Below are 10027 nucleotides of genomic sequence, written 5' to 3' on the forward strand. Positions count from 1 at the left end.
TTAATGTATCTGTGGGTCCAGTGGCCCACCCAACAACGTCGTGTGTAGGGTGGGTGTGTTCATATTGTTGGCATTCTCCACATATCATTTACATGCTCCTACCTACCAATCATTTTTCAAGGTTTGTTTTCAAATATTCTCCAAAATAATGTCTCTTGTAATTGTAGACATTATTTCTTGTTATCTATCACAGAATTCAGGAAATTTCTATGATTTGAACAAGCTTCAATCTCAAATTACACAAGAAAATTGTACACACAGAAAACAGGCCAACAAAGGTTACAATTATGACATTAATGACAGTCTATGTTTCAAAGTATGCATAAATTGACCCAACATTCATCAAATCTGACTGCATATAATCTAGAGATACACTTTGAGTTAAAATGACCTCAACATTTCATCTAGTAAGAACACCTGGCTAATTCTCACTGCTTGTTTTGGTTTTCTGTTATTACTACTAGAACAACAGGTATTTATCAAATGGTGTATTTATCATGTGGGCAAAATTCTACCCATTCTAAAAGACATTGATATACTGGTCAAGAAAGCATTTCTTTCTAATTCACAAAGGTAATGTTACATAAGATTCCTTATTCTTGTCCACACATGTCAACCATTCTTTTCTGTATCTCTGTAGAACATGTTATTTCACATTCATAATTTCAATATTTCAACAGCAGGAAGTCACAACCAATAACATTAACATAATAATGAAGAACACAGACAATAAATAATTCGTTTGCTTGCATTTTTTTATTTTTCATAAAATAACAAGCATATAAAATTACATATAATGTATGTTAAATTTTAAACTTAACTACTACGTATAAATTATTTTGATTACAATGATTTTATCTAAAAGGAAGTGAAATTCCATTGCTGTCCCATGTATTATAAACCTTTCATGGTCTTTCTTTTTTATTCTGTCGGCATGAGGATACTTTGAGCATTAAAGTAATCATTACAAGCAGTGGTAGTGTCACTTTTATGACTCTTAAAAAATATAAAATTACAACCTATGGTTCTTTTGGTGTAAGAGCACAGACGATGTTGACCTTCAACAGCACAACATCTGTCATTAAATAATCACCATGGAATTTGAATATCTTACTGCTAGAATTGATACTGACATGGAATGGAATTAAAAAGCATGTACTGAAAGATTTCTGAGTGTCCATAAAAGTGGTAGACAGACCATATTTTTAGTACTATTCTTAACATGGGACTGCAAGTATGTATGCATTGCTGTTATTTTCAAGGCTGACATACAGATTAGCATGGATAAATCTGCAGTGGAGCAGTAATTTATTTATGTGTTAGTCACCTTGGCAACATATGATCATGTTGATCTGAGAGGATCCTACGAGCTCTGTAGGATACCATGAATTCATTGATAATAAATCAATTCATAAGTCAGTCAGCCAAGAACATTAAGCAACACAGGAACAAGCTTGTATTAACAGCAATGCATATTTCTGGTCATTTCATAAATACTAATATATTTCCTATAAAAAGTGACCATCTTTGGTATTATCAAGAAATAAAAGATGACATAGAAAGACTTGTATCTTCAGGTAAACTATGAAATGTAATTTTTTACTGAGTATAATATATTTACTAGTAATACTAATTACATAGATGAACAGATTTCCAAAAGTCTGGAACGTACATTGCATATATATTTCATATGAATGTATACAAAATTCATTTTTACAAATTTATAAAACATGAGGCATTTGATTGAGACTGTTTGACAGTGAAATTCTTAGCTAAATGCTGACCTGTACACAATTGATTTATGTAATTACACTTTGCCTGTACAGACATGTACACATTCCCCATACATTATATATCATACATATTCAATCTTCATAATTATAACCATATCATCTCTTCGCAAGCATTTAATGTCAAAACAGTTTACACAAATAAATAAATAAATTTTGGAAAAATGGCAATATCTTCACAAGACGGAAAAATACATTTCAAACCAAATAAAATATACAAAGATATTTTTTGCAGAACTGAAGTACATAATAAATACTATCAATTAATGCACTACATATTGTATTTTCTGGACCATTGTACCACATCAGACATGATTTTGGCCATACCATTTAAACATTTGACAATACCTGAACAGGGAAACCAGATCATCTCATTTTTGTCAAGATTGTCATTCTGATTTTCCAAAATTACTGAAACTTCAGAAAGAAAGACTCCATCCATGTCGTACACTTCATTTTGTCTAGTCTTTTTATACTTTCAGTTTGTTTGTTTTCAATTGCCAGGTTACTTATTGCCATGCTGTCAGGTACAACCTCCTGCCCCTATTCATAAATGGTTCATTCTTGACTATATTGCTTACCATTTACATATTCCTTTATCATTTACATATTCTCTTGCTCTGGACAGCCAAATCTCTGTCTGATTTTGAAATGTTGTAGCACACATTTTCCTGATTATATTAACTAAATGATACAAAATCTATTGTACATGAATTGATGACATCAGGCTTCCTTATCAGGCTTTATTTTTATTACAGCTTATTTCATACTACCTCAGCAAAATATCTTGGCATCCACTAAAAAATATATATTTTCTGGATTGCACTGGCAATATTGTAGACAGTAAAAAATACTTGAAGCACAACAACAAATTGCAATTATTTTCTATATATTTTTTCATATGCAATAGTAATGTATTTATTTAGAAAACATTTTTCGCATAATTTTATAGTTTCCTTCAAAATATAGAGTTGCATCTTTGAATTTTTTTTCAATATTTTGATGATGGTTAATTCTGATATAAATATTCTACCATTTGTTGGCTTATTGGTCTCTCTCTCTCTGTCCCTCTCTCATAAAAACACAATACTGCTTCTTTTTAGAAATCTAGCCACAGACAAATTGGCTATTGCATAATTATCACCTCAGTACTTTCAATGAATTCTTAATCAGTGGGCTGATGTCAAGGCATACAAAAAATGGTCAAATATCAAATTTTGATGGGAAAATATTGGAAGAGATTCTTTTCATTAATAAATAAATGATTTCATTTGTGTACACTGGAAGAACAGGAATACACATTTTTTTCATAATTTATACTATTTTGTGATTACATACCAACTTCAATAAGGACATTCATGATTTGATCAATGTCATCCAGTATATCACTCCTACAACTGGTAGTTGGACATAGATTTGATATGGAAGTAGAGTCTGTAGTGGCATTCACTTTCCAAACTTCTTCAGTACTTTTTGGGCTGATTGGCGTAAAAAGATCAAAGTCATACAATGAAACGTCTATATCTCCAAATTCTTCCTCGCCTGCTTCAAGTAAACTTAACGTTGAGTCAATACTTTCAATATCAGTACAATTTGATTCTCTTTCACAATTATTGTTGTTGTTCACAGTTTTGACATCAGTCTCAGTCCTACACGTTTCATGTTTTTCAGAGGCGTCACTTGTCTCACATGTGCCTAGAGGTGAAAGCGGCTCAATTTTCTCTATGTCCATTGACAGGTCTGTACTTTCACAAGTTGCACTGTCCTTCTTCGTCCTTGACACATTGTTGTACTGTCTACATGTCATTTTTTCTGAACACACATTTTCTTTGTCCTCATCTTGGCTTTTGACTTTGGTTTCTGTTGTAACACTGCATTTATTGAATGCTCTCTGACTTTCTTCTTTAGTTGGTATTTCCATGGAATCCGTATTTTTACTGATGTACGGCGGAGGAGAGAGTCCCCTGCCACCATATATCATACCAGTATTTTCCATTTGCAACTCCTTCTCAATTTGCTTGAGCGTATTGCAAATCAAAACTGAACGAAGCAGCTTTGGTTCTGTAACATTTTGGCAAGACCTCAGTTTATGGAGGGATATATTCAAAAAAGATTGGCGTTGTTCACTGTACAAATTGGCAAAGCCCATCTCTTTCTCTTCTTCCAGTTCATGGTATTTTCGCTTCACACCTTTGCCCAGCATAAGTCTGCAATTAGACAAACATACAATGCAGGTTGATATAAGTATGGTAATAGAAAACTGATGTCTTGTCACAGCACTCTCCTATTGGACTCTTTGGAGGTGACAAAGTGTCCAGGTATTTTTTAATACCAGGGATATACATACAAGCAAAGCTATTGTGATTTGAAACACTCATTACTGTCTAGATTACCATGAGTCACCTTGATTCATAGGTCATCCTCATTTAATGACAGGCCAACTATGATGTCACTAGGGGCTCGCAGAAGGTACATGTCATACAGCATACCCAAATTAAAACTGACCACAATGCAGCATGGCCAATCTACTAACGCCAGATAACACCTGATATCTTGACCAGTTTGCACATGCAACTAGTACAAACAAAACCAGGGCAGGGCTCAACCTTGAGTCAAAGGTTGACCAAATCTAGGTGCCTCTAAACTTGCAATTTACACTGAAAAAATTCAGTTACATATATAACTAATCATCAAAAATCTCATTATGTGTGTTTTCCAGTGACAAGCTAGGGGGAAAAATTCCACTACACATCAACTGACTGTTATTGTCTGTTGGTAGCCATGTCTCAAAGTATATGGCATCAAAGCAATGGAATTTTATAGTGACTCCACCCAAGTCTAACCCATATGAAATATAGGTTGACTGCAATCTGAAGCGTTGTAGCAGATTTAAATCTTGTCATGCCTAAACTTTCTTACATATGGTAAGACAATTTTGAGAAAGATACCTTTCCTGTTCATTTTATATCTAAATATACAATTCAGGCATTCAAATTGTCTTCTGACTATACATAGACAAAGTATTATTTACAAGTACGACATTCTTACAGTGGCAAAAAAATGGATGATCAAAAATGGACAACTGTATTATTTTTAAATGTGAATAATTTTTTAATGGATAAGATAAACAAGACTAATTCAATGTGAATGGTTGCAAGTGAATTATTAGAATTATAAATAAATTGAATGAACATTGCATAAATAATGTCAAAGTTTTGTTAACAATTAACCCTATTATTATGTATACATGGGTTATGTTGATTTTCAGGTTTTTCATATTTGTGTGCATATTGTAATCATTAAGATAAAAATTATAAAATACAAATATGCAGAACATTCTAGAAAGTTAAACCCCCACATACAATGACATCATAAGAGACTGATACCTAAACTACACATAATGGTATCTGTCACAAGGTATTTCTAATCTAACTCCTTTGTTTGATGTTATATCCTACACAAACTTGCAAAACTGGAGTAAATCGCCTGCGGTTGGTTGGTTGGCTGTTTAGTACTGGTAAAGCCACAAGTGGTAAAGTGGTAAATGCCAATGCATTTGTACTGAACTTCACGTTATGTAGATAAAATTCACAAATACAGTTTTTCTTCTCATAATTGTTTGGACAACCTCATGCCTAATCAAAATCAGCTTATTTCACAGCTTTCCTTTAAAAAAACAAGTTACTTCATTAGATTAATTATTGTCTACAAAATATATCATTTTAGGGATTAGGTTGGGGTTTTTTTTTGGTTTTTGTTTGGTTTTGTTCCTTAGGCCTAAAAAAATAATTGTTTGGTTCAGGTTACCTGACCCCACCTAGCTTTTCACTGCTGACCCTAAACTTTTTTTCATGTATTCAAGAAAAAAGTAATAATATTGAAAAAAATTGTGAAGTCTCACAAGAAATAGTAGATGCGGAAACTGTCATCAACTTAAAAAGACACTATAAAACTGTTCTTCCAATCTGTAATGGTTTTACATCTGATAGGAAGAAATAAACATTTGGAAAACAATGGAAAACCTGAACTAGACACTCACACAGAAAAAAAATATAATAAAATGAAATAAAAAATCTACCTACCCCACCTATTCTAAAACTGATCGTAATCGGAACCACACTATTTTTTTATTAGGCCTTTTTTTTTTTAAAGGAAGCCGTTCACCCTATGTTTTCATCAGTTTAAAATCTGCAAGACTTTGAAAAAAAATTGAATATAGGTGTTTAACAGAAGCCGTTCATATACGTACGTAAACATAAAAAACATTGCGTCAGATGTATTTCAGGTATCGTTCGTAGTTGTTTACAACTTGTATTCACTGTTACCTTACAAAGTGACCTTCTTTACCCTGCGCTGGAAAATAACCTTATTATTCATTCAAGGCCGACTCACGATCTCGCTATCACGTACTCTCGAGGCTGAGGAAAAACACATCTAATCGCCATTTTTACAGATATTGAATGCTCTAACCCATCAATTTCAAACAACAGCCATTACAAACTGGCATTTTCCTACTTAAATTTACACTTTTCCTGACTCGATTTCAAGCTCTAGATATTTGTTGGTTTCCTTGGCCGTATGACCTGTGCACTAGAGAATAGGAGCTCGCCATGTTTGGCCTTGTCCTGGATAGGACTGTTTCAAATGCAAGGTTTTCCTTTCTATCGGCTGTTTACCAGCCTTGACACAGGCTCCGAAATAGCTAGACTTACGGTTACTTGGATTTTTCAGTCCACCTTAGTGACAGATCTTGTTTGAAAATTCCTAATGAATAATACAAATACAAACGCGGTGATTCTACTTCCGCTCCTGACAACCAAAGTGTTTGTGAAACCACTGGCCATCTATGTGTCTTGTGCAATATACCAACTTCCTGGTGAAATTGCACTATTTGTAACCTGTCAAAAATATCGCTGACATGATTTTTCGAAGTTTCATCATCATGAGGTAACAAGATTTTCAAGTTTGGAACTTTCAAAAAAGTAAATTACTTGCCCTTGCGTAAAAGTTGTACGCGGTGCCACGCATACGAAAAACAAGAAAGTAGCGCTTGTTTGTACGTCACGGCCGATGAGAGATTAATTTAGCCTTTTAGGTAACTAGCCCGGTCCGGTGCGATTTGGCGGTTATAGTAATATTCGAATAAGAACTCTTGAAGAACAGGAATTTAGGAATAAAATCACAATTTTCTGAACATCGTATTAATGGAACAAGTTACGTCTTGTATATACCAGCAGCAGACAACGTACTTTGATCGTCCGACATCCGGCCCGGTCCTCTAAACATGCAAATGACTGTGTTCAGTGCTTGACAGTTCGCTAGAAACAAACATTATCAAAATTTAGAGTTGGATACTTACAAATTATTGCTTTTAAGTATTTCAGGACCTAATACTGATCGTGGAGGCTTGGTTCTGTGGATATGTGTATTACATTGACGCTTGTTAACTGAATAACACGGAACTCGTAGCGTAAATGGGAAAACCTGTTTTCGTCCCGGCTGATTCTAGAAACTGACCTCTGAGCCAAGGTCTTGATTGACAAATCACATGATAATAAGGAAGGCGGTCAATATGTGAAGAGCTCTGCTATTGGTTGGTGTGTCAGTTGAAAAAAAGACGAGCAAAATAGATATTTCGCAAGGAAAATGTTAAGAATGTGATAGTATCAGTCATCGTAATATCGTTTCAAATTTAAAATGCGAATGGAGATCGGATGCACAATTGTCAAAATTTATGTTTAAAGACGACAATCATCGTAAAAAGCCTCTCGAATAGCACTGGCCGTGTTTCAGAATGAACCAATAAGATACGGCGTTATAGATTAGCACGACAATATTACCTTCTGACGTCACGCTGCCCATATATGGCTTCTTGCGCACGTGCCAACCGTATGCTGTGCCACACTTATAATATGCTAATAAGCACCGGAGTAGAAACTTGTTGACTACATGTTTACAACTATGGTAACGCAAACAAAATGGAATGTAAGCCCGGAAAACAAACCCGTGCTTTACAGAAAAAGAAACGTACCCGATGCGTTGAGGTTTTTTCTCATCTTGACATTGATTTAGGCGTGTTTTATAAACTACAATGTTATACAATGCATATATGTGGGGGTACATGTTGAGTCACAGCTTTTGCACTTGCGCAGTGTCCACCTACGGTTACTGAGTGAAATGAGGCAAAAATCCAGGTTTACATATACACGTGTTATAAAACTGTTTTCAGTAGTATTTTTACGTAAGTGATGGTGTCTTCACTGCCGTTGGAACTGTTATGTTATGCAATGTGGCTATTGCCAACCCTACATCAAACCCCCATTTTTTTCTTATGCTGAAGAAACCTGTCAACATTTTATGAAGAATGCTTACAATGGTAGCGTATGGGGTCATTATACTCGGGGTTATTCACCCTGTGGCGTAAGTTGCTCACCAAAGCTACCTCCTAGGCCTAATACCTTGCCCGAAAGAGTAAAAATATCACTCTTAAATCAAAGATACAGGAGAGGATAGAGGGGGAAAAGACACTTTACAATATGATCGTGATGGATAGCATGTAATGCAGTTGTATACGTACTGTGCACGTATAGTGTAGAAGTACATTGTATAATTTCAATATATTTGGGGAATGTCCTCTTGGTGTTCAGTAATTCAGACGTTCAAGAATTCAAGTTACGACAAGGGTGAGAGGCAATCACCGAATGGATACAGGTACACATTGGCTGGGGATACATAGTTATGGAACTAAGCCCCCAAAGCAATTCTTAACTAGTAATTCTTCAAATGAGTGCAAGTAATTACGTCGATAAATCAGTTTTCAAGATGCCAGAAAAGATCATTCATAGGATTATTAGCCGGGTTATCATTCTCCAATTATCGATTAAAATAGGTTACACAAATATATATCGTATTTATACTCCTATCAGTGTGGTACCTCGGACTTCCTTTCTTTAAAAAAAAAGTTAATATTAAATCTAAAAATCTATACAAGTTTACAGGACAGGAGATAGTATGAATCAGTTAGCTTATTGCCATTGATGAATAGCAATGTGAGCTTCATAATTGACACACATCATGTCTATAGTGACACTTATGTAAAGGTTACAATTTGTGTAAGTCTTACTATCAATTCAATATGCTGCCTGTTTCGAGGATCAATTTTCATTCTAGTGAATTTCTGCAACATGTTGCCGACAAACTTTTCAAACATGGTTGATTCGAAAATATTAAACTATTTCAGCTTGCGCGTAAAACCCGAGTCTACCTGTCTGTTTGTTTGTTTGTTTGTTTGTTTGTTTGTTTGTTTGTTTGTTCAAAAGGTTTGGTTTATTAAAAAAACTACTCGGGCACTAGCACACAAACTTATACAAAACTGACATTCGTCGTTTACTTCAGATTTCTAATTCCAAATGCAAGTTTGTTATAAACTGCAACTTCCATTCTACAAGTATTTGCCATATCAAGCAAAAAGTTTCTCGTCCATCATATAAGTAGCCTTTACTTGCTAGTACGCGGTCAATATTACTTGTTATTGTTATTATTAAATATTGCAATATCAGAGATGATATAATTTCCAAGAATTCCAAGATACAAGAGTAAAATGCGGTCACAGAGGTTGTGTACATATATGTGTATGTAACACTTTTTTTTCATAAGAGAGTCTTGCACCTACCCTGTACGTCACGGTTGCATCTACCGATTGCATACTCGTTGTTGAAAACCAATGTTGGTTTGAAATTACGATTGATAGAGGCAATCCCCTAGGCTAGTACTAGTCCTGATGATTTTAAGTAATAATTTATTAGTAATAATTTATTTGCCCAAAATATATCATTCAATATGTAATTTTCTTACTTGTATACGTGCATGTGATTTCTGTATTTCAGGTTCCAAATATGACAAGTGAAAACCAAACAAACTATCCTGATCCATTTTTATCAAAACAAAATCTCGTCCACTTGAGCCAATCTAATAATCCCACGGACTACAGCTATAATATTAATTGGACCTTATTGGGATATGTCGTTTGATATTTAAAAAACGAGCACTCAGGACTTCCTGTAAATAGTGTGTTTGGTTCACACCTCACACTGATTGCGTCATTCGCCCCCTACACGAGTCAAGTTGTCGTATCGTCACTTCATAAGAAATTGTATATTCTGATTGTGCACTTCATTTTCGCTATACTGTAAGTTTGTTTCTTGAAGTTGGTTAGTGTACGTTCTTGTGCAAAATGT

The 10027-nt window shown here is 34.5% G+C and overlaps 1 protein-coding gene across 1 annotated transcript; it reads right to left on the reverse strand.

Moving 5' to 3' along the window:
• Positions 1-767: 767 nt before the first annotated feature.
• LOC144448942 (uncharacterized) lies at positions 768-7308 on the reverse strand. Its single transcript, XM_078139326.1, has 2 exons — positions 7150-7308; positions 768-3997 (listed from the first exon to the last, which is right to left on the reverse strand). The coding sequence occupies exon 2, from the start codon at positions 3991-3993 to the stop codon at positions 3121-3123; it is 873 nt and encodes a 290-aa protein (XP_077995452.1). The 5' UTR covers positions 3994-3997; positions 7150-7308; the 3' UTR covers positions 768-3120.
• Positions 7309-10027: the final 2719 nt, after the last annotated feature.

This window comes from Glandiceps talaboti, chromosome 2 (assembly GCF_964340395.1).
Source record: "Glandiceps talaboti chromosome 2, keGlaTala1.1, whole genome shotgun sequence".
Classification (NCBI taxonomy): domain Eukaryota; kingdom Metazoa; phylum Hemichordata; class Enteropneusta; family Spengelidae; genus Glandiceps; species Glandiceps talaboti.

What these genes read in the sequence shown, in the direction of transcription:
- LOC144448942 (XM_078139326.1), bottom strand. Translation starts at nt 3,993, where the DNA reads ATGCTGGGCAAAGGTGTGAAGCGAAAATACCATGAACTGGAAGAAGAG.